The 25076-nt window shown below is 41.8% G+C and overlaps 2 protein-coding genes across 4 annotated transcripts in view; one reads left to right on the top strand and one right to left on the bottom strand.

Annotated features, from left to right (window-relative positions):
* Positions 1 to 2963, top strand: part of ltbp3 (latent transforming growth factor beta binding protein 3) — a 189039-nt gene extending 186076 nt beyond the window's left edge. For all 3 annotated transcript variants that reach the window (XM_060855602.1, XM_060855601.1, XM_060855603.1), the window contains exon 27: positions 100 to 2963. In XM_060855602.1, coding sequence (XP_060711585.1) covers positions 100 to 251 — 152 coding nt within the window. In that variant the 3' untranslated portion in view covers positions 252 to 2963. The remainder of the gene's footprint in view (positions 1 to 99) is intronic.
* Positions 2872 to 23855, bottom strand: LOC132836249 (breast cancer metastasis-suppressor 1 homolog). Its single transcript, XM_060855604.1, has 12 exons — positions 23373 to 23855; positions 18131 to 18285; positions 16374 to 16464; positions 15769 to 15896; positions 15085 to 15164; positions 14424 to 14520; positions 13782 to 13874; positions 8886 to 8950; positions 7668 to 7707; positions 7441 to 7506; positions 5695 to 5821; positions 2872 to 3645 (listed from the first exon to the last, which is right to left on the bottom strand). The coding sequence occupies exons 2-12, from the start codon at positions 18279 to 18281 to the stop codon at positions 3528 to 3530; spliced, it is 1056 nt and encodes a 351-aa protein (XP_060711587.1). The 5' UTR covers positions 18282 to 18285; positions 23373 to 23855; the 3' UTR covers positions 2872 to 3527.
* Positions 23856 to 25076: the final 1221 nt, after the last annotated feature.

Here is a 25076-nt window from a genome sequence, read left to right as displayed (position 1 = left end):
TATCAGCTGGAGGGAATTTATTTAGTGTTTGTACAGTACCATTGACAGAATGTAGTCCATGACACTTAGTCACTGACTTAATTGCTCTTTGGCTGCTAGATATCAACGAATGTCGTGAGCTACATCGCAAGCGGTTCCTCTGCAAGAACGCACGTTGCGTAAATACCATCGGATCGTACCGGTGTGCTTGCTATCAGGGCTTCGTGCCTACGAGGCGCCACAACATCTGCATACGTCGGAAGATGAGTTAGGCCGCAGTGCGGGCAACGCATCAACAAAAGATTATCCTCGTCGTCCATATTTTGGCCTGCCAATCCTCAAAAGGAAATACTTATCAAATATTAACATTGAAAATATCTGTTTTAATTTTTGGAAACACCATTTAATATTTTGAAAAAATGGGAAAGGCATCTAATTTTACTGTTATCCCATTTCATACCCACTGTTCGTGGAGTTTATTTGTCCAATTTGTGTTTTATATTGATTGTGTTTTCTAAAAAAACAAGTGGGATTTGACACACTCAATATGGCGGCTACATAGAAAACATGGACACTATTGTTTATAGGATAAACCAAAGAACTGCAGGACACTCAATGTGGTGACATGTATCATTATCTCGAGGAGATTTAAATATGCAGGCACTCGTCAACCAGAAAGAGAATTCAAGCCTGGCAACTTCAGTATGTGGCAGCAGATGTAATTACATCAACTGCCATATTGAGTGTACCAACAGCTATTGGAATGGTAGAGCTGGAGTGGGATCTGCCTGGAAGCCACCGCTTCAGACTGAACTGTGATGTAGATAATTAATAAAAAGAAATGAACTTACCAGCCAACCAGTTGATGTGCAGCTAGAAGGCACTTCCTCAACAAAGTTTGGCGTGCAAAGTAGAAATTAATTTAGGTTTAGTAGATGTAAGAGGTCTGGACATAGTTGAAGGGAAAAACAGTTTGCATTGGAGATAGGATCAGGAACATGAGGGTACATATTTAATGTGACAGGCAAAAGGTGATAAGAAAAAAAACTTTACGTGCAATTAGGAACTGGAATACACAGTGGTGAAGGTTCAATTAAAGCCTTCAGGATAGAACTGAATAATTATTTGAAAAGGAAAGAATTGCAGGGCTATAGGAAGTGGCACTGGGTGAACTGAATCCTTTAGAAAGCCATCAGACATGATGTGTGCCTAGAACAATTGAGAGAATTGGCAAAATGGCCAGTCACTTCAATCAAGGCCAAGTTTTTTTTATTTCATTTGGCATTCAGCTTCCCAAGTATATTGGGATTCACACAAAATTAACCCCAAAACTTAGCATCAACTTAAGATTTCATCTGCCAAGTTCAATTGTTCCCTACAGTGCCAGTGCATGGTCTAAAGCACAGTTAAGAGGAACACAAAGTAGGATAAGGCAAAGAATACGGCATTGTAACATCACACAGGGAGGCGCTGTGTGCACACACATGCATGCTCCATTGAGTCTACCCCAAAGTTCTCTGGACAGTTGCCGGCACTGTTTGACAAAGATAAGGCACAACAGTAAAATAACCAAGAGTTTCAAGGGGATCCATAGATCAAGAAGGTAATTAAAAAGGTGCAAAGGAGAGAGAAATACTGGAGGCAAGAAAAGTTATTCACTCATCTATCTCTTGTTAATACCCTGCCTGAAAAAGATATTAAAGTAAACTCAATGAGAAAGCTCCCTTTCTTAAAATACTTTGACACATCTATTGCATTGGAAAGGATGGATTTGAAATTCCTACCGTCCTTTTAGATATATCTTTACCATAAAAAGAGAAAAGCTTTCCCACGTAGTCCTTGTATTTTTAGATCTGCAGATGCTATAACCCCGCATCCCAGTAGGAGTCTGAGCTTTCAGGACCATAAACTATTATCTAACTCACCTAAATAGGTTTCCTCCGGATGCTCCGGTTTCTTCCCACAATCCAAAAATGTGCAGGTTAAGTGAATTGGCCATGCTAAATTTCCCATAGTGTTAGGTGAAGGGGTAAATGTAGGGGAATGGGTCTGGGTTGCGCTTCAGCGGGTCAGTGTGGACTTGTTGGGCCGAACGGCCTGTTTCCACACTATAAGTAATCTAAACTAATTGAAAGAATGCCAATGATTATGAACCATGTTGGTCAAAGTCAGAATAAATCCAAACCATCCCCATTCCCTTTTCCCACACAGATATGGATCGACCTTTCCACTTACTCCAACTGTACACAATTCCAATGTACCAAGTCGCTTCTGTTTTAAGAACAAATTACTACAGTCACTTGAATCCATACTGAAAACAAATAAATGCTGGAGATCAAAGTAGGTCAGGCAGCATCCATGGAAAGCAAGTTAATGTCAAGTCTAGATAACTCATCAGAATTAACAGTGCAAGTAGTCTACAGGAAGTTTCTCTGATCCCAGGTTACAATCTATGACAACTGGATTCCGCATGCTGTGAACATCCTGATCTGAACACCAGCTGAGAATTACAGCAGTTCTTGATGCAGAATTAATCTGCACCATGCCCTCTCCGTGGTGCTGATTGTCACTGCACCAAGGGAATATTACTTCCTTTCTTTGACCTCCCATTATGAAGTTGCTGACAGTTTTAAAGGTGCATGCCTCACCCAAGTCAATTCTTCACGTGATTTGCTGTGTATCTTTGCAGGCTATTCAATGGTGAGGACACCATAGCCACATCTATTCCCAAGTGATATCTGTACATATTAAGCAGGAGTCACTGACTGAGACAGGAAACAGGAATATTAGGTGATTGCCCCATCCCTAGCCTGGAACATTGGAAGAGTGAGGGAATATATAGCAAAAGAGACTGTGCACTTCAAGAGAGGTAATTCAACTGAAATAAGAACTGACAGCAGCCTTCGTGTCAAATATTTATTTTCATAGATGTCTTATTTTTTAAAGCTTCAACAGATTTGAAATAAACTTTTTATTCTACACGATCTCCATGGTTTAGTGCTTAGGACTCCAGTTCAGAGTCGGTCCGGTTTTTAAAAAGTGCTGTACAATTGCAAGCAGTATCCACAGTTGAGCTTTGCCATGTAACTCAAATTCATAAAGCACCATTTGGATACAGGCTCCAACTAGTATTTTAATTACTCTGCAGTTCATGCCACGCACAGATTTGAGTCTTAGTGCAGAGTAGGTCACCAAAAGAAAAGATAAGAGAAAGTGCTAAGATTTTCTCTTGGTTTCACCACTCATGAATTTTGTGAGCAATCTGGAAAGGAGGCATGGGATGTTGGGGGGTGGGTCTTCTGTTTAACCAGCCTCCTCAAAGCTGGCTGTTTTGCCAAACTTTGTTCCCTCTAGATGCTCATGGTCTTTAAACTTTGGCAATCATTTTGCCAAGCTCCATAACGAAGGTGCACTGAGTTTCCTTAGTGCCAGTCTTCCACGTATACCCCAGGTAGAAGGCTGCTTATCAAAAAGTACTTTTTCGTTTTATATAATCGATTTTTGCAGGTGTAAGCTTTTCCTCGATGGTAGAGGGTTCCTGTCAAAGGTCATGCCTGGTGGATAGAATATTTCCCTTTCTGAAGCTGGCTGACATACAATTTGGTTTTGCTGCCATCTAACCTGCGGAGCCAGACCTCTCCTGTGCTGACAGCCGTAATTGTTGCACTAATGGAGAAAAGAATTACATTTGTCATTAAGATTCAACAAAGATGATCAGGTCAGTTAACAGGCTTTAGGACTGAATGCAATACCCAAAATATAGCATAAGTGGTGGAGGGTTGTTTTTCAGACTGGAGGCCTGTGACCAATGGAGTGCCACAAGGATCAGTGCTGGGTCCTCTACTTTTTGTCATTTACATAAATGATTTGGATGCAGGCATAAGAGGTACAGTTAGTAAGTTTGCAGGTGACACCAAAATTGGAGGTGTAGTGGACAGCGAAGAGGGTTACCTCAGATTACAACAGGATCTGGACCAGATGGGCCAATGGGCTGAGAAATGGCAGATGGAGTTTAATTCAGATAAATGTGAGGTGCTGCATTTTGGAAAGCAAATCTTAGCAGGACTTATACACTTAATGGTAAGGTCTTAGGGAGTGTTGCTGAACAATGGACCTGGGTGGGTTGCTCTTCGGAGGGTCGGTGTGGACTTGTTGGGCCGAAGGGCCTGTTTCCACACTATAGATAATCTAATCTTTAAAAAAAGAGAGACCTTGGAGTGCAGGTTCATAGCACCTTGAAAGTGGAGTCGCAGGTAGATAGAATAGTGAAGGAGGCGTTTGGTATGCTTTCCTTTATTGGTCAGAGTATTGAGTACAGCAGTTGGGAGGTCATGTTGCGGCTGTACAGGACATTGGTTAGGCCACTGTTGGAATATTGTGTGCAATTCTGGTCTCCTTCCTATCGGAAAGATATTGTGAAACTTGAAAAGAGTTCAGAAAAGATTTACAAGGATGTTGCCAGGGTTGGAGGATTTGAGCTACAGGGAAAGGCTGAACAGGCTGGGGCAGTTTTCCCTGGAGCGTCGGAGGCAGAGAGGTGACCTTTTAGAGGTTTACAAAACTATGAGGGGCATGGATAGGATAAATAGACAAAGTCTTTTCCCTGGGGTCGGAGTGTCCAGAACTAGAGTGCATAGGTTTAGGGTGAGAGGGGAAAGATATAAGAGAGACCTCAGGGGCAACTTTTACACGCAGAGGGTGGTGCGTGTATGGAATGAGCTGCCAGAAGATGTGGTGAAGGCTGGTACAATTGCAACATTGGATAGGTATATGAATAGGAAGGGTTTGGAGGGATATGGGCCGTGTGCTGGCATTTGGGACTGGATTGGGTTGGGATGTCTGGTTGGCATGGATGGGTTGGACCGAAGGGTCTGTTTCCATGCTGTACATCTCTATGACTCTAAGCGTTGGCTATGCCCTAACCCTAGTGGGGCAGAAGACCTTCCATCAACCCAATCCAATACCTGAACTGTCCTATCAGGTTTGGTTCATATCAGCCAGGAAGGCCTCTAGTTAATGCCACATATGGTGGGTTACAGCTCTACAAAAACAGTTATTAATCCTCCAGAACCACAACGCGCACAAGGAGTGTCAGCAGGTAATGCCACTATGGAGTGGATCTCAGTCCACCCTTATCCTCTCCCTCACCCACAATTCACATGATAGCCCTGCAGTTGGGTTGCATCCAACTGCAGGGCTATCGAAGCTGGGACTTTCAGACCCAGGAAACAAAAGCACAAGTATCTGGTTCTCTTGAAGGCCCATCAACCTGTGCTGTAAATAATGCATGTAGAAGTGTATTCAGTGGATAAAATGCCATAAGTGTTGCTACTAAGATTCAATCCCCTGAGACGAAACTGGTTTTATACTGACAAAAAGCAAATTCGTAAAGCACCAAATAACATATTTGATTACTGAAGACGACTTCTTCTGTCTCAGCAAAGCAGCTGGGAACTGCAGTGTCAAATGTGGAAACAAAACTTGTGTCAAGTTAGCTGATCTCCATTACACCTGTCCTCAGTGGGCTCTGGGTTAGTGATGGGTGAAATCTGTCAGGGGTATGGACAGGATCACTCTCAGCTCCCTCTCCTCATGAATACATTTGCTGACAGTGTTCACCTTCACACATGTAGAATTAAGCAACCTTATATTCAATGTGAGGGATGAGAAGAAAGGTGAGAAAAACAAACATATATAGAATGCAAAAGTGCTTACTGTGAGGGTGCTTCATCCTTTATCTCCAGTATGATGTTCTGCCCCTTGCTGTACCAGTCTCCCTCATAGAATAATCTTCCATCTTCACACTTGGCCAAGTACAAATGTTTTTCCTGTTTAGGTAGAGCTGTGGAGAGAACAGACTAAATTCTTCTATTCTCTGCCTCTCTGTCTGTATTTCCTCAGAGTCTCTTTTCTCATTTTTGCTACAGGGTTAATTTTAGTTACCAAGCAAAATGAATGACAGCCAGATATCAATGCATTAGTAACCATTACAGCCTGTCTGGTTCATTGGCTATGGATCTGTCAATTTGTTAACAGGACAGCATTTCGAAATCAGACAAGAAATTCCTTGGCACACTTTCTGCATGCTCTTAAGCTGTGAAAGATCTTTGTGAAAGATTTTTATTATGACTGACAGATTACCACAAACTCTACTCTGAAAACTAGTTTGTATTAACTGTGACACACAGAGAGCAGTATTGATAGGGAGAGAGGACTCCTCTGTTTTTCGGACATTAAGTAGAGACTGAGTCTCATTCAGCTCTGATCCCTAATACAGAATAAGTTTGTGCTAACTTGGAGGTTGTCCACTATGATGCCAGCATTGCAAAATGGACACAGGATTATGTTGTGGTTCTGTTCGCTGAGCTGGGAGTTTTTGTTGCAAACGTTTCATCCCCTTTTTAGGTGACATCCTCAGTGCTTGGGAGCTTCCTGTGAAGCGCTTCTGTGCTGATTCCTCCGGCATTTATAGTGGTGTGTCTCTGCCGCTTCCGGTTGTCAGTTGCTGTCCGCTGCAGTAGCCGGTATATTGGGTCTAGGTCGATGTGTTTGTTGATCAAATTCATCGACCTAGACCCAATATACCGGCCACTGCAGCGAACAGCAACTGACAACCAGAAGCGGCAGAGACACACCACTATAAATGTCGGAGGAATCAGCACAGAAGTGCTTCACAGGAGGCTCCCAAGCACTGAGGATGTCACCTAGAAAGGGAACGAAACGTTTGCAACAAAACTCCCAGCTCAGCTAACAGAACCACAATAACGAGCACCCGAGCTACAAATCTTCTCAAAGACTTTAAACAGGATTACCAACAGGGTTGGCATGATGGAAAATTAGGAAGACAATCTGCCCTTAATTCCACACAACATTGCCGATCTTAAAAGAGAGATGCTTGACAGGGAAAACGAAAACAGGTCAGACAGGGTGGGCCCAATCAGGTTTCACAACAGTATTTCTATTTTAGGGGGGAAAAAATTGTGGAATAAGTTCCCAGGAAAAGACACAAGAACACTGAAGGAGATGGTAACAATGGGATCAAGAAAGCAACAAAATGTTTTCTGGACTACATGACTACAACTTGCAATAAGGAATATGTTTACCACATCTCAAAAACATCACAGGAGTGTCACATCCAATTCTGAACTGTACACAAATAGGCACAGCCAGGGCTAACTGGACTAAAAGAGTTGTGGGACCAAGAAAGAAGGTAGGGTTGGGCCTTGCAATGAGGAATTAAGTAGGGCAGGATCAATCCACTCAAAAAGATACAGACGTAAGGGACTTTTGCCCTATGTGAATGCTTATTTAGGAGTACTTTGAGACTGGGGAAAGAAAAATAATGCTAGAAGAGAGGAAAGAGGTAGTCTGAAGAGCAAGGAGAGCATTGAGTACAAGAAAAGGGAGACAGAAGCAAGTGCAAGGTGAAGATTGAGGAAAAAGCCCAATATTTCTACTCACCTGTGTCATTTAGCACTTGAGATGAGGTCTTTGCCTTCTTACCATGGGCTGCTTCAGTACCTGTACCTGGGGAACGAAATAGTAGAGTGAGATTTATGTATAGTCACCTTTCTTCTATGCAGCCTGTAGAAGCTTGGACTTTCCCAATTTCACAGTCTCTGATGTTGAGTTTTGTGAAGGACTTACAGCACATATTTGCCAAGGACCAATGAAATTGCCTCACTTACCATCTGATTTTCTCTTTTGCTGGGAGACAACTGCTTTTGCCTAAAAGAAAATAAAGATTTATCATATACCTGCCATATCTTTCCACTCATCAACACTGGCAGGCTACTCAATGCATAACCTCAACTGCTTCTACCAGCAACATCAAGACATGGGCCCACCCACAGTCAAACACACCTCCAACTATAAAAATGCAGTTGGCAACGCACAAGTAAACTGATTGCACAAAAGTATCTTTATTAGGTTGTCTAGCTCGGTGCAAGAGAGAACAGAAAGACACAATGGTGACATGGTTTTTCTGGAATTCATCGGGGCAGTAAAAGTTCCCAATAAACCTTATCAACTTCAAAACTAGGACTACAATTTCTGCTGCATTGCAATGTCAGCACACTTAGTCACGTGCTTCGCAAATGTGAATCCCATACCACTTGAAGAGGGCAAACGAGTCGCAGTAAACTTTATTGTTGATTTTACACGACATCCTGCAGCAGGATAGCAAACTCAGCATCTCTGTATATGTGGAAAAAGCATCACTGAGATAACTGATCAGGAACTGCAATGGGACAACAGTGGAATCCAAAATGTCCCAGTTCCTCTCAACACCAGTGAAGAATATGCACATTTCATGATCTTGCAGCAATTGCTGGAAATCTATTTGGATCATCACAGGTAGGGCAGAATCAAATTCATAACAGGTGTTATAGCAAGGGAGACTCCCCATCAGTGGAACAGTCTTGTAAAACCCACCTCACCCAGTGATTCTGTATAGTCTCCCGCACTGCTGAACTACACCACACGCCCTCCAAACAAAGACAGACCCTGGTCCTGCCCACTTAACGCATAAATCACGCAGAACTCTTCAAGACCTGGGCTGGAACAGAGAATGCGAAGATTTAGGAGCACAGAGGGCTAGGAACTAGAGAGGGATGGGAAAGTGAGGACATCAAAACTTGGTAAGCACAAAATGGATGAGGCAAGTTGCCAGGGAGAGTACAGCAAACTTGAAACATGAAGGGAATGAAAAACGTACAGATTAAAAAGCTGCTGGGGATAGCTAGGAAATGTAAAATAACAAAGTCCAGGCAATTGAAAGCATAGCAGAAAAGGAAACATGCAAAAGGAAATGGGAGCAACTGCAGAGAAAGGGAAGTGAGTGGAGAGGGTGCCAAAGTATTGCAGACAATTGACATATAGGTACAGTGATCCACAGCAGAGTTTACCTTTTTAATGGCAGTCCAGTCCTCCAAGATATCAATGTCTCGCAACATGTAGACAATGTATGGCCGTGCAATGATGTTAAGGAATTAAGACTAGAGAATGTTAACCATTTAATGCCAACGCTACTTATAATTCCCATTCCATACTTCACTACGTTCAGAAAAAGGGGAATAGCTGTCCTGTTAAAGGGACATAATTGTCCCTCAAGAACACCAGCTCCGTGGAAATTTTTACAGCAGCTTTCCATGTTAGAAACATCTTAAGCTTCTTCTTATTCAAGAATCAGATGTACAGTGACAGTTGTTATGCCATTCTACTATTGGCATTCTAGCAAATAATCTAATTAATCTGGTTTGGAAGGGGGGAATCAATCAATTTGGAGGATGACTTAATAGCATTCACTTTGATACAGAAGTGAGGAACAAATCAGAATGAAAAGAATGGAAGGTGTCAGCTGGAATAAACATCAAAGAGAACAACAATTCTAACAGCATAAAAAGTTGGTGGTCTGTTAGCTTCAACTTAAATCTGTTAGGAAACATGTGACTCTTAACTTGCGTTGTCTTGTACTTCAATGTTTAAAAAAATGAAAATTTTCATTTTTTAACTGCACTACAACAATTACTACTGCCACTAGAGCGCTTAAATGTCACATTCACTCAAGAAATCAGACAGAGTTTAACACCTCAACTGAAATGCAGTACATCCAAAAGTGCAGTGCTCCTTCAGTATTGTCCTGTTCTGCAGTTTGAATTTTCAGCCTTCTGATACCAGAATGACATCATAACTAATATCTGAAGCAAATAAATATCAGTATTTAGTATCACAATGCACAGCAAGAGCTTCATTAGATATATAAAAAACGGGAAGCCAAAGAACATTGGCCTCGCAGAGAATGTTCATAGAGAAATAATAATGCAAAACCAGGAAACGGCTGAGGATTTGATTAATACTTTGCATCGGTATTTACAAAAATACTAATAGCATTCCAAAATTACAAACTAATCGAAGGAAATAAATATAATAACTATCGCTTGAGTGTGAGGGAAACTAGCACTTCCAGAATCTTCTAAATACGTAACCACTTCCAGCTGAAAGACAAGGGTAGCAGAACACAGGCACCTTATCCCCTGCAAGTTCCCTTCCAAATCACTCATCAGCGACAGGGACATTTTTACAGCACCTTGCATCTCAGAAATACCTTAAAACTCACCTTATACAAGAATCAGATGTACAGTAATAGTTATTATGCCATTCTACTATCAGCATTCTGATGAATAACTAGTTAATCGAGTTTTGAAAGGGGGAATCAGGCAATTTGGAGGGAGAACGACAGCCTTCACCTTGATACTGGAGCAACAGAAGTGAGAAACAAATCAGAGTGAAAAGAATGGAAGGTGTCAACTGGAATAAACATCAAAGAGAACAACAATTCTAACAGCATAAAAAGTTGATGACTTTTTATCCTGAATTCACTGTCACTGGGTCAAAGTACTGAAATTTCCCCCTGTGGTGGCAAATGAGAGTCTACCTACAGCAAATGGACTGCATCAGTGCAAGAAGGCAGTTCACCACTATCCTCTCAAAAGCTTCTAGGAATGGGCAATAAATGCTGGTTCAGCCAGCAATGTCATGTCCCACAAGTAAACAAAAAAAAAACTAGCAGGGCTAAAGATTGCCAAGTTCCCAGAAGCTGATTGGATGCGCCTTGCATACAGGAAATAGCAACAAAGATAGCAATGGAAGTAATTTTCCAGGAATCCTTAAATTCTAGAAAAGTCCCAGAGGATTGGAAAACTGTTACACTTTTGTTTAACAATGTGAAACAAAAAAAAACAGGTAACTCCTGGTCAGCCAGCTTACCATCTGACACTGGGAAAACATAAAGGATGAAATGGCAGCGAATTTAGAAATACACGATATAATAAAATTGTCAGCATAGCTTTATGAAGGGTAAATTATGCTCAAGAAATTTACTAGAATTCTTTAAGGAGATAAAGGAGGAAATAGCGGATCTAAAAGTAATTTCATAGAGTACCAGCTAATAGGCTACTTAAGATAAGATCCCATAGCATTGGGGGTAGTATATTAGCATAAATAGAAGACTGGCTAGTTAATAGACATGAGATGGGGTAAGCAGGGTATTTTGTGGTTGGAAATCTAAGTAGTGGAGTGCCACATGGATCAGTGCTCAGGTCACAATTATTTATAAAATATATTAACAACTTAGATCAGGAAAATGCATGTGCCAAAGGAAATGGTAGGGCCTTGGGCAGTGTTGTAGAGCAAAAGGACCGAGGGGTTCAGGCACATAATTCTTTGAAGTTTGCTTCACATATAGATGGGATGGTTAAAAAGGCATTTAGCACATTTGTCTTCATTATTCAGACCTTTGAGTACAGGAATTGAGATGCCATGTTGAGGTTGTACTTGACAATGGTGCATCCTCTTCTGGAATAGTGTCCAGTTCTGATCAGTAAAAAGTGAGGTCTGCAGATGCTGGAGATTAGAGCTGAAAATGTGTTGCTGGTTAAAGCACAGCAGGTTATGCAGCATCCAAGGAACAGGAAATTCGACGTTTCGGGCCAGACTCCTTCATCATCCTGATGAAGGGCTCTGGCCCGAAACGTCGAATTTCCTGTTCCTTGGATGCTGCCTAACCTGCTGTGCTTTAACCAGCAACACATTTTCAGCTCCAGTTCTGATCACCCTGTTTTAGGATTGAAATTTAAGCTGGAGCGGGATCAGAAAAGTTTTATCAGGATGTTGCTGGGTATGGAAGATCTGAGTGTAAAGATAGGCTGGAACTTTTTTCACTGAAGCGTAGGAAGTTGATAAAATCATGAATGGTATAGATAGGCTTAATGATAGGTGCCTTTTCCTAGGGTGAGGGGATCAACACTCAGGAGCACATTTTTAAGGTGAGAGAGATTTTAAAAACATAAGGGGCAATTTTCTTTTTTACACAGAGGGTGGCTCACTTGTGGGTGAACTTCTGGAGGAAGAGGTGAGGATGTGGGCACAATTACAGCATTTAAAAGACATTTAGATAAATACATGAATATTCTAAGGGTTCGAGAGATACAGGCTAGGAGCAGGCAGATGGGACTGGTTTAGTCTGGAATAATGTTTGGCACAGACTGGTTGGACTGAAGGGTCTGTTTCCATGCCGTATGATTCTGTGACAAGTTGGCTGATCATGGAAAAATAGGTGGGACAGCAGGTGATTAGGATGACAGAAAGAGTTTGTAACGGGGCAGACAAGGTTAAGCAAGTGGACAGACTTCATAGACAGAATAAAATGTGGGAAAATTTGAGGTTATGTATTTTGGCAGAAAGAACAAGGGAACTGGTTATTATTTTCCTGGAAAAAGACTGCAGAAAGCAACAGAACAGAGGAATTTGGGTCCTGGTTCATGAATCATAAAAAGCTAGCATCCAAACTCAGCAGTAATGGGGAAGGCATGTGAAATACTGGACTTTATTTCAAAGGGTAAGGGATATAAAATTAGGGAGGATTTAACACAACTATACAGACCACAACTGGAATTTTGTGAACAGTTTTGGGTCCCTTATCTAGAGAAAGATGCGCTGGCACTGGAGGCAGTCCAGAAAATGTTCACTAAACTGATAACTGATAAGACATACCAGAGGGAATGTCTTATGAGGAGAGGTTGGTAGGTTAAGCCTGTATTCATTGGAATTTAGGAGAATGAGGGGCAACCTTATTGAAACATACAGCACAAGATTCTTACAGGATTTAACAAGGTAGTTGCAGGAAGGTTATTACCCCTTGAGGGAGAGTCAAGTTCCAGAGGATATAATTACAGAATAAGGGGTTGCACATTTAAGTCAGAGATGAGGAGGAATCTCTCAGAGGGTAGTGAATCTGTGGAATTCTTTACCATGCAAAGCTGTCAACACTGTGCTGTTAAATATATTCAAGACTGAGATAGAGGGATTTTTTTTAATTAGTAAGGGAATCAACGATTATGGGTAAAGGCCCAGGAAAGTGAAGTTCAGGAATATCAGATCAGCCATAACCTCAATGCATAGTGAAGCAGACTCAATGGGCTGAATAGCGTACTTCTCTATGGTCTTAGTCATGGTTAAATTCTGAATCCTGGGCACGTGAGTACCTCTCATACCAAGCTATCCAATAATTGATCTGTCCTCACTGTCCAGATGAAATGGTAACACTTTCTAGGTGAGACTGGGTAGAGCCTCTGTAAAAATACACTAGTATCATGCATTAAACTCATACTTAATATGTTCAATATAATCACAGCAGAGTTCACTGTATGGTAAGGAAGGTGGCTAGAGGGGACAGTAAGTTTTGAATTAGCCACTTTATGCAGTGGATAGAGAAAAAAACAGCATCGATTATAGGGACACAATGGAGAGGGACAACAACATGGAGCTGGATAGATACCTGGCAGAGAAGTAAACTAAGAGGACTGAAAAGTCAAGAGAGAGAAATGGTGAGGAGAAGAAAGAAAGATAGCATACAGGAATTTTCCAAAATATAACAACAATGCTATGAGATAGGAGTGTACAACACAGAATCAAATCAACTGGACCACAGTCCGGTGCTCAAGCTTCACAAAAAAAACCCTTCATATTCTGCTGTGCCTTCTCTGTACCTCATTAATTACTACTTCCTCTTGTTTATCTAGTTTCCCTTTAAAGGCACTATGGTGTTTGCCTCAACACATCTTATGGTATCAAGATTCACAGGGAGGATAGGTCACAAGAGGGAATCATACCTCTACCCTGAACCTATAGCCATGTTCATTGACAGGAAGGTTCTGGCACATATATCAAACATCATAAAATGATCCTTATGTAGCAACATGCTGTAACCAAACAATAGGCATTAAAATAAAACGTAAGGATATCAGACACAGTCGCTGCCTTCTTCTTTTTTTCTGGTTTAAAGGTGTCACATTTCTTCTTGTTCCGTTTCCCACGGACCTCCTCATTCCACCATTCTGACAAAGAAAGAAAATTATTAAATTGAATGCAATTATCTAAATCAGCTCAGTATGTTCAACAGTAAGTGCCGAAGGTAGCAGCCATTCAACCCATTTCACTCATTCGTCGTAGAAACCTGCAGCTCTGCCACCTATTAAGTGTCCCTTTTAGCTCTGTATTTTAACCTCAACTTAATATCAGTTTCTAAGAGTGCTGCATTAATGTGTCAAAAGTCTGCGTCTTTGCATTTCTACCCCAAAGTTTGGAGCTGAACTGGTGACTCAGAACACCCTTTCTGATAGTATTTTAGTTACTTCCACAAGATTAGCTCTAATTCACCTGACAAAGATTGAAGTGACAATGTTTCTACCACCTTACACAGAATTCAGTCCCTAGGGTTCAGCTTCACAGTCTTCTCACATGTGTGAGGTACCAGAGGGTGCTCAGTGGACATGGAAACCATATCCCAACAACTACCAACATCTTCAGGATAGCAGTAGAAATTCATGTAGACTAGGAAATTCATGTATTAGAGGTACTCACGTAATAAGCTGCGGAATACTGACCAGAGGTTATGTCTATACTTTGCTTGTCCTCCTCCAATCGCTGAATTCGCTCCAATAGCTCATTCCGCATGTTATCGAACAGTAACAGCTTCTCACTCTGAACCCACAACCAAAACAGAATGGGGAGAAATTAGCCTTTAAGAGGCAAACTGTCTGCAAACAACCTCCAAATGTTTCTGCTTACAGAAATTTGAACATATGCCTCAAATGAACAAATATATTATATGAAGCATGTGTTTTGGAGGGCCCATATCACATGTGAAAATATGTGGGTGTCAAGACAAGCTGATGCAATGGGTTGATTTCAGGCATTGACAAATTACTGAATCTTTGCTTAACTGTCCTTTCTTCACGTTCATGTACATTGAATCAATGGTCCTGACCCATTGTGCTTCTCTAAAGCACTTTGTTAGAATTTCCTGGGTGTTAAAGGAATGACAAAAATCAAAAATGCAAAGTGCTTATGTACCAGATAGTAGTAAGCACTTGTGGAACTGTTTTATAGCAAGGCAATTGAAGAGTAGAAACTATCAAAGCAATTCTCAGCTGTGCCCAAGATTTTGGATTAGTTTGACAAACTGCTCTCATGAACACAAGGCAAAATTAGAATGAAATATTAGAGGATTCAGTTTTGTTGTCCCACTTTCCCGACTGTCCTTACCTCCAGATGTTGTCGAGCTCCCTGCAGTTCACACTCGTACCTGTTTCTGATTACTTCCAAACACAAATCTTTATATACTCCTGTCAGATGCAGAATTGGGACAAACTTACCAATGAGCGATAATTTCAGCATGTACAATAACACCAAATCAGTATCTGACATAGCTAATCTCTTGCATACCATCCAGTCCTCCTCGAACTTGAACAGCAGCATTTCACCTGAAATAAACATCACCACATGCTGCAAAACTTCCAGTCCACACTTTAAGGAGTTGCAATTTACAGGGCGTTACTGGCGAATAGGTTGAATTCAGGGCACAGTGGAAATCAGCGTGATACTTACACTACTCTTCACCTTTGCACTTCTCCCAAACACAACTTTCCCATCATATCTATACATTAGAAACACAAACTTCCTGTTGTCACAATTGTTGGATACATGTCTCTCTGCAGTGATCATTCAATTGTTTTCAAGTGCTACGGTACAGTTACAGACTCTGGCTCCAAGATGGTTCCGTGCTGAATACTTCTGTAATCTCTCTTACACAATCTGTCACTACCATGACTCCACAGATATTAAAATAAATATTTGTCAACTAAGCATAATTCTAAAATGCCCTCCCTTTTTCACAGCTGCTGACTGCCATGTCCAACAGCTTGGCTATGTCAGTGATGCAAACATTACCTGCCACCTCCGTTCTGATTTTCATGTTCTTCTGCAGGACAGCCAGGGGGTCCAAGTACTCAGTTGCTTTTCCTGCGATCACCTCATCCAGTTTGGCTTCAACCTGACTCAATCTCTCTTTGTACAGTCTGCAAAAGAGAAGCTGCCAGTTTTATCCTCCATTTTCTATTTACCTTCTCAGAGTAAATCCTCTGCCCAACTTTTACCAACCAAATTTTCAAACTGTAGCAAGTATCTCTGCTGGTTTTCACCCTCCTTTCCTAAAGATGCTGACTCTTGGTGGGTGAGAGTTCTACCCTCCAGTACCTCAGCCAAATGGCCAGTCTTTGCGTGGGAACTTAGATAGTGCTGGGTGGCTATTCAACTGTGGGCAGCATCAGAGCCCAGTCTGACTTTGTCCACACCCGATATCTAAAGGGATTTTCCAATCTTAAATCGTGATCCAGTGACTGTTACACACGCAAGTTGCACTCTTGCCTCAAGTCAAGAATGGTCCCGCGGGCGGTGAGCAAGACAGCATTGTGAAGCCCATGCTTAGTAGGAAGCAGCGCCTTCAGGAGAGAAGAATACCGGAGAGATATATTCAAAAGAGGCTATCAGCATACTGTTCTTTCAGATCCGTGAACTGCTTCTCCAAATCCAACATTTCATCCAGACATGCTGTGCGGCGCCGCTCACAGTCCTCATCGTCCATTTCTGCAAAAAGGAACATGTATGTGGTCAGATCAATCCAAATAACTCCAGTTAAAAGTCCCATATTTGTTCATTTTATTACCTTACCGCAATCACAGAATTTACAGCACAGACTTGTGCCTTACAACTGAATCAAGGTTTGTCAGTGCTTGCTATCCATGTGAGTCTCTCCTGCCTCACTTCATCATACCATATCAGGCACTACCTCTCTATCCCTTTCTCCTTCACGTATCTAGCTTCTCAAAGTCTCAAAATGTTTCATAAAATGAACTAATGTAGTTACTGTTACATTTACACCAATTGTGAGCCAGCAGCATCAGTTATTCTGTTTTGAATGGATTTGGTTGAGGGAGCAATGGAACTTTAATATCAGGAAAGCAGGGACTTGGCTTAACATCTAATTTCTGAAATAACTGCATTCCCTCAGTATAACATTGGAATGTCAACACAAATTTGTTCATCCCCTGGAGTGGAGCTCAAACACAATGTTCTGACTATGAGAGGAGTGTGAAAGAAAAAAGGTGGCATACAATTCTATCAGTAGGAAAGATGCTACCACATCCAAAAGTCTCTTCAGCCTGGTTACAGCGTCCATTCTGATATCCTTTAGTGACAGCTTGCAATTCAAATTACCCTTTTATCTTCAAATATCCACTACTGACCATCCAATTCCCTTCTTACTTTGAACTGCTTCATTAAATGAATTAAATTATCTGGAATTTGAACCTTTCATTAATGAGTAAATTAAAAGAATAGCATATAGTATGAATGCAGAATTTGTGCAACCTCAACAATAATAGTTCATTATTTAGCAGGATTTATACACATAATGGTAAGGTCCTAGGGACTGTTGCTGAACAAAGAGACCTTGCAGTGCAGGTTCATAGCTCCTTGAAAGTGGAATTGCAGGTAGATAGGATATTGAAGGAGGCGTTTGGTATGCTTTCCTTTATTGGTCAGAGTATTGAGCACAGGAGTTGGGAGGTCATGTTGTGGCCATACAGGACATTGGTTAGGCCACTGTTGGAATATTGCGTGCAATTCTGGTCTCCTTCCTATCAGAAAGATGTTGTGAAACTTGAAAGGGTTCAGAAAAGATTTACAAGGATGTTGCCAGGGTTGGAGGATCTGAGCTACAGGGAGAGGCTGAACAGGCTGAGGCTGTTTTCCCTGGAGTGTCAGAGGCAGAGAGGTGACCTTTTAGAGGTTTACAAAATTATAAGGGGCATGGATAGGGTAAATAGACAAAGTCTTTTCCCTGGGGTGGGGGAGTCCAGAACTAGAGGGCATAGGTTTAGGGTGAGAGGGGAAAGATATAAAAGAGACCTAAGGGGCAACTTTTTCACGCGGTGGTACGTGTATGGAATGAGCTGCCAGAGGATGTGGTGGAGGCTGGTACAATTGCAACATTTAAGAGGCATTTGGATGGGTATATGAATAAGAAGGGTTTGGAGGGATATGGGCAGGGTGCTGGCAGGTGGGACTAGATTGGGTTGCGATGTCTGGTTGGCATGGACGGGTTGGACTGAAGGGTCTGTTTCCATGCTGCACATCTCTATGACTCTAACCACAATACGTAGTAAAATTCAAAATCTTGAACATGTGTACGCCCACACACATTCAAATAAAGGTACTTAAAAAGTGGCTGAATTCAGACTCCTTTTCCAACCTGAGCTGTCTTCGCCCTCCTCCTCAGATGCAGAAGTACTGCCACTCTCCTCATCCGAGCTCTCCTCATTCTCTGGAGAATCCTGCTCCATTTCCTCATCAGCCTTCTCCTCTTCCTTTTCTTTGTCTTTCTGCGGCTGCTGCCCAGGCATTGTCCTTCAAAATAAAGTGCAATTATCATTGCAAGGTCAAAATAAAATCAATACATTTGTATCCATGCATTAGCTATAGAAAACAAACATACTCCAACAATATACAATGGCACTCTGTATCCACCTATACTGCACCTAATATAATGCAATGACAGACCTGTTCCCACCTACATTGTAACCACTTACAATATAGAGATCAACTTGTATACACCAGCACCATGACTTCCCAACCCAGTTATATTGGGCATGTGCATGCCCATCAGCACTGCACTTTCCTCCACCCCACCACCACCAAAGTCATACTGGAACAAATGTGTGCCCACCAGGTCACACAATACAAACGTGCACCTGCAATACAAAAGGCCTACATCTGTTATACCTGTACTCAATAAGATGGAGGTTCAAAATGTTATTATCATTAGATTCTTAAGTGGATTTTAGTTCTCAATTCTGCAAAGATCTGAGTTTTCTGAAGAGGTCAAATGTAGCTACACACAAAAAGGGATAGACCTGTACTCACCAGCACTGTGTTCGTACCCTCATGGTAATGAGACAGAGCTGTATCTACCAGAATGTGATCCCCATCACACAGGGCAGGCCTGCACTCATAAGCAATGCGATCCCCTCATACAGTGAGGGACCTGCACCATCAGCACCCTACCATTGTACAGAAACAGAGCTGCACTCATCAATACTGTGACCCCATAACACAGGGATAGACTAGTATTCACCAGCAGCATATACCCCGTCATGCAGCAATAGACCTGCATTCACCAGCACCATGATCTCCACCCTCTAGGCCTATTTTCACCAACCACCATAACCAGTGCTGCACAGGGACAGACTTGTATTCACCAGTATTACGACCCCAGATCATACAAGGATGAATCTGCACCCAGCTGCCAGAAGATGAATCTTCTCCCAAACGTTGAGCACTATACCCATTATACAGAGCAAACATCCATCAATACTCTACACCAGTCACACAGAACGGATCCATAAGCACTTGCACCAACAGTTGTACAAAACAAATCTATGCTCACTAATACTGAATCTTAGGTTTACACAATATGAGAGAAGGATCTTGTTGCACAGTGGTAGTGCCTCTACCTCTGGCCAATACTGTGGAGGTGCTGGTGTTGGATTAGTGTGGACAAAGTCAGAGATCACACGATGCCAAGTTATAGTCCAACAGGTTTATTTGAAATCTCAAGCTTTTGGAGCACTGCCGCTTCACCAGGTGAAGTGTGCATCTGATAAAGGGGTAGTGCTCCAAAAGCTTGTGATTTCAAATAAGCCTATTGGACTATAACCTGGTGTTCTGTGACTCCTGACCTTGACCAGTAGGTCCAGGTTCAAGTCCCATCTGCCCCAGAGATGTCATAAATGTCCAAATAGGTAGTTAAAATAACTTCGAGTAAAAAATGAGGTCTGCAGATGCTGGAGATCACAGCTGCAAATGTGTTGCTAGTCAAAGCACAGCAGGTTAGGCAGCATCTCAGGAATAGAGAATTCGACGTTTCGAGCATAAGCCCTTCATCAGGAATAAGAGAGAGAGCCTGCTTGGCTCTCTCTCTTATTCCTGATGAAGGGCTTATGCTCGAAACGTCGAATTCTCTATTCCTGAGATGCTGCCTAACCTGCTGTGCTTTGACCAGCAACACATTTGCAGCAGTTAAAATAACTTCACAATGACAGTCTGAGTCCAACCAGTATGATTATACAGTTATATAATAACACATCTGTAACTTGTCCTCTGCTTCCAAATACTGCACCCAGCAGTGCTGTATGCCAGTGCATGCAGTGACAGATCTGTATCCTCCAGTCCTGGTATGTTAAATTTGCAATGAATTGGAATACATCCACACATTTGGAAGTATAGAATTTACAACTATAGTCAGACCTGCATAACTTTATTATTTAGTGAGATGCAGTCATCATTTGCAGGGTCAGCATGTGTTATCCTTCCCTATTCACCTTTTAAAAGATGGTTAGTTAGGCCATTTCAGAGAGGTGTTAGGAGTTATCCACATTGCTGTTGGTGTAGGCTGCAAGAAGGTCAAATTGGTTAAGGATGGTGGATTTCACTCCCTAAACAACGTCAGGGGATCAGGCAGCTTTTTATGACAATTGTTTATTGTTTCGTCATCATTATTACTGCCTGAGTAAGGTCTGAACCCATATCTGCAAAGCATAACCCTGACCTTCCAATTTACTACTTCAGTGACATTACCATTATGCCACCCTATCCCCTGTTACAAATGTTACAATTCCACTGCTATGAATTAAGAATTGTGAATTACAAATTTCTGTCCCAACAGAAGATACAATATGAAGGATGTCCTTCACAGCTTAAGCTTGTAATCTTTACCCAAGCACCATTACGGAATATTGAAATCCCTGTACAACTTCCATATTGTCAGAAGTCAGGACTCAGTTTAAAAGCAATATTTGCTATAAAGCTGTAACATGATTTTGTTTAACGAAAGGAAACATTCTGAATTAAAATAACTGATGTAAAATTGAAAGCAGTTTATGCCAGTTCAACTGAGAATTTAAATGGATTTATAATTAAATAGCCTAAATTGAAGATCCCAATGAGTGGAAGGATCAGGAACAGTTTGAGGTAACTAACAAAAAATGAAACAGTAGCAGGAGACGACATTTTTCACACAGCAAGTGGTTAAAGATTTGGACTACACTGCCTGAACATGTAGTGGAGGTAGGTTTATTCTCAAGAGATAATATGATTATTAATCAAAAAGGATGAACAAAGCTATAGCAGAAGGTAAAGGAGCAGCACTGGGTGCATTAGTCTTAGAGACCCAGTAGATGCACAATGGGCCAAATGCTTCCTGTAAGAGCAGAGTAAAACGAGTAAAAAATGAGGTCTGCAGATGCTGGAGATCACAGCTGCAAATGTGTTGCTGGTCAAAGCACAGCAGGTTAGGCAGCATCTCAGGAATAGAGAATTCGACGTTTCGAGCATAAGCCCTTCATAAGAGCAGAGTAAAACGCTTGTAATGCATGTAAAATCAAACTACTTTAAAAGAAAAAAACTGGAATTTTAAATGGGAAAAGATAAATTAATTTTAAATGCCTAACTTGCATTATAAAAATGCTTAGAGTCAAACAGCACGGAAACAGACTCTTTGGTCCAATCTGTCCATGGCAAACATAATCCCAAACTAAACCAATCCCACTTGCCTGATCCTGGCCCATATCCTTCAAACTATTCCTATTCGTGCACCTATGAAATTTTGTAGAATGACAGGAGCTGATTCAGGGATGTACATCTGCTTTTTCAATATGTTTTAAAGGGAAAAATTCTGAACATAATGTATATTTCAAAGTTGATTGGAAAATTAAATATTTTACAATTATACCAGAATGGAGGAACTATGCCCATCAGGAAATGAGGAGCAAGCCTGAGGGACAACCTCAATGAGGTGCTTAGGATTTGGAAAGGCTTCATCCATGTGTTTTCAGTTGCAGGTGAGACCAGAATCAGGGTTGATCAAGGCAAAATAGTCACTAGTAAGTTCAACAAGGAGAAGGAGAAGCCTTTTCATCGAGAGTGTGATGAGAATGTAAAATTTGCTACCGCAAGATGTGGTTGAGGCAAATATAGTGATTAGATTAGATTACCTACATTATGGAAACCTTCGGCCCAACCAGTCCACACCAACCCTCCGAAGAGTAACCCACCTAGGCCCATTTCCTTCTGACGAATGCACCTAACACTATTGGCAATTTACCAGGGCCAATTCACCTGACCTGCACATCTTTGGACTGTGGGAGTGCTGTGAAGCAGCAATGCTAACCACTGTGCCACCTTACCGCCCCCGTGGATGAATTTAAAGTTTGGGGGGGGGGGGGGGTTGGATAAGGGAGAAAGGAATAGAAAAATGTGTTTTGGGGGTGAGATAAAGGAGGAGTGAAGGTGGTTATTTTATGGATTAAACATGGCTATGGCCCCAATGGGCTGAACAGCCTAGTGCCGTGCTGCAGACCCAGTAATTCTTAATAATCTGAAGCAAGATTTTTTAAAAATTGGAAGGTAATTTGAAAATATACACAGTTTACAAACAGGAAATTCAATTTGGTCATCTCAAAGTACATGACTTTTCTAAATGTAAAGTGTGTGTAAAATCAAATGTAAACATTTTTAAAATTTAAAAACAAAGCAAAATAACACCAAGTGAAATTTTGAACTCAAGTAAAGTTTGAAAAATAAAATATCCATCACATCAACATATAAAACTGGTAAACTCAGCAGGGGAAGGAAAGAGAAATTTCTGTTCCCAGAGGGGGGTGAGAACGTGAAATTTGCTACGGTGAGATGAGATTGAGGCAAACATAATGGATTAATTTAAAGGGGGAGCTGGATGAGGGAGAAAGAAGAATGTGTTTTAGAGGCAAGGTGAAGGTGCAGAGAAGGCTTTTTTTAGGGAATAAACATGGGCATGTCCCCGATGGGCTGAATGGCCTGATACCATGCTGCAAACATAGTAATTCTTAATAATCTGAAACAAGACTTTGAAAAATTGTTAAGAAAAGGGTAAATGTACACAATTTATAAATAGTAAATTCAATATTGTTATCTTAAAATATACGACTTTTCTAAACGTAAAACTTGTGTAAAATCAAATGTCAACATTTTGAAAGTTTAAAAACAAAATAACGCCAAGTAAACTTCTAAATACATGCAAACAAACATCACATAAACACACAAAACTTTCAAAATAAGAATTAACACATTTCCAAAGAAAAAGCTGATGCTTTAAGTTTAGGGTGCAATTATTCAATTTTTTTTCAAAAAAGAACACAAGGATGGCAATTCCGGATTTTAAAAAAGCGAACTGAAAGAAATACAAAATAAATTTGAAAACGACTGGATGCGTATGCACCAAAAACAAGGTAAACTCGATTTGCAGCATCCGCAGTTCTTTTGGTTTTCATCAAAATAAACGCGACATGAGTTACCTGAAAACCGAAAACGGGGGGAGGGGGATTTCAAATGCACTTAACTACATAGTTTTTTGAAGGAAAAACATCAAACCTAATTTGAAAGTGAAAGAAGACACTCACCGCTCCAAGCCCGCTCCGCGCCAGGCTCCTCAATGGGTCCAGTTTCTAACCAGGGAAAGGGGTAAAAATGGTGAAGAGAAAATGTAGTGTTCTTTTTTTTCTTCTTGACAATTGTTTGGCCCCGTAAACGTGTTTTATTTTTTAAATTTATTTTGAAAATAAAACGGCCAATACAGCCTCGCTTTAAGAGTAACGGTCACCGGCCTCTGGAAGGTTCCAGGAGGCTGTTGGCTCGCGCTCGCGGGCGCCCGGCCGCCAGTCGCCCAGTGGCGTTCGGAGGGACAGGGTAGTGCGTCGCTTGTGGGCTGGGTTCACTTGCACGTTTTAAAAGTGTTTATTTCATCTAGTTCTGCGTCCGGGGCTTTTTGTTTGTTTTGGTGGGGAGAGCAGATGGGGACAGGCTGTGTTTCTTTCTCTCTGGGAGCTTTGCAGGAACTTTTAGAACAGGAAACGCGTCGACCGAGGAGGCCCGTCGACCAACCGATCGACGGACGGTCTTGATTGATGGACGGTCATTCTGACCAATCGGAGGGTCGGACCGGGAAAGTAGGCGGGCCATTCCGGCCAATCGGAGAGTCGGACTGGGTAAGGAGGCGGGCCGACCTGATCCGTCTTTATTCAGCGGTGTCCGTGTGCGGGGCGGGGCGAGAGGATAAGGCGGGGCCTCGGCTCAAGATGTTACGCTTTTGGTGCCCGCCCCACCCCCAGCGCTCCTCGGCCGAGAAGCCACTGCCATCTATCGGCAGGGAGGCTGGTTGCTGGAGAGGACTCCGAATCCCAACTGGACTGGAGATGCTGGAATTTGTACTGAAAACAAACAAAAAAATGCTGGAGATCATAGCGGGTCAGGCAGTACCCATAGGAAGAGAGAGAAAAGGAGAGCAAGGTAACGTGTCGAAATGAGCTGCAAATGTGTTGCTGGTCAAAGCACAGCAGGTTAGGCAGCATCTCAGGAATAGAGAATTCGACGTTTCGAGCACAAGCCCTTCATCAGGAACGTGTCGAAATGACACTTCATCGCTCTGACGCTGCCTGATCACTGCGATCTCCAGCATTTTGTGTTAACAGGCTATTCGGTCCCTATCAGCCCTCCCACCCAGACACATCCCCTCCCCACGTCCCTATAGCCCTGCCTTTCCCATGGCGAGTCTGCCTGGCCGACACAATGGGGCAATTTAGTACGGCCAACACCGCCTAACCTGCAGGGGTGGGAGGAAACTCACGTAGACAGGGTAGAAGGTGCAGACTTCACACAAATCAGTCGCCCGAAGGTCAACTCGAATTCGGGTCCCTGGCAGTGCCTGACTTGGTGAATCTATATGAAGAAACCACACCTCTGGAATGATATATTGGGCCTAATGATACCTTGACTTCAGAGGTTAAAATTATGAGCAGAGATTATAAAACTAGGCCTGTTTTCTATCGATGTTGGGTTGGGGACAATCTGATTAAAGCCTTAAAGATATTAAATAAAAACTGAAAGAATGTGATGCTGGAAATCAGAAACAAAAGCAGAAATTGCTGGAGAAAAATCTGATTTCTCTCCACAGATACTGCCAGACTTGCTGAGCCTTTCCAGCAATTTCTGCTTTTGTTTCTTGATGATATTACTGGGGAAACTCAGCAGGTTCTGCCAAAATCCATGGAGAGAGACCAGAGTTGACCTTAAGAGTCCACAGTACTGGAAACTTCAACTCTGTTTTC

The sequence above is a fragment of the Hemiscyllium ocellatum genome, chromosome 46 (genome assembly GCF_020745735.1).
Source record: "Hemiscyllium ocellatum isolate sHemOce1 chromosome 46, sHemOce1.pat.X.cur, whole genome shotgun sequence".
Lineage (NCBI taxonomy): Eukaryota > Metazoa > Chordata > Chondrichthyes > Orectolobiformes > Hemiscylliidae > Hemiscyllium > Hemiscyllium ocellatum.
Note: the sequence above shows the minus strand (reverse complement) of the source record. Positions and strands in the feature narration are given on the sequence as shown.

Excerpts from the sequence above, each read along its gene's own strand:
- LOC132836249 (XM_060855604.1), bottom strand. The coding sequence starts at position 18,281 with ATGCCTGGGCAGCAGCCGCAGAAAGACAAAGAAAAGGAAGAGGAGAAG. Across the intron at positions 16,465-18,130 it reads GGAGGGCGAAGACAGCTCAG|AAATGGACGATGAGGACTGT; the intron begins GTTGGAAAAGGA and ends TCCTTTTTGCAG. Across the intron at positions 13,875-14,423 it reads AAGTATAGACATAACCTCTG|AATGGTGGAATGAGGAGGTC; the intron begins GTCAGTATTCCG and ends TTTCTTTGTCAG.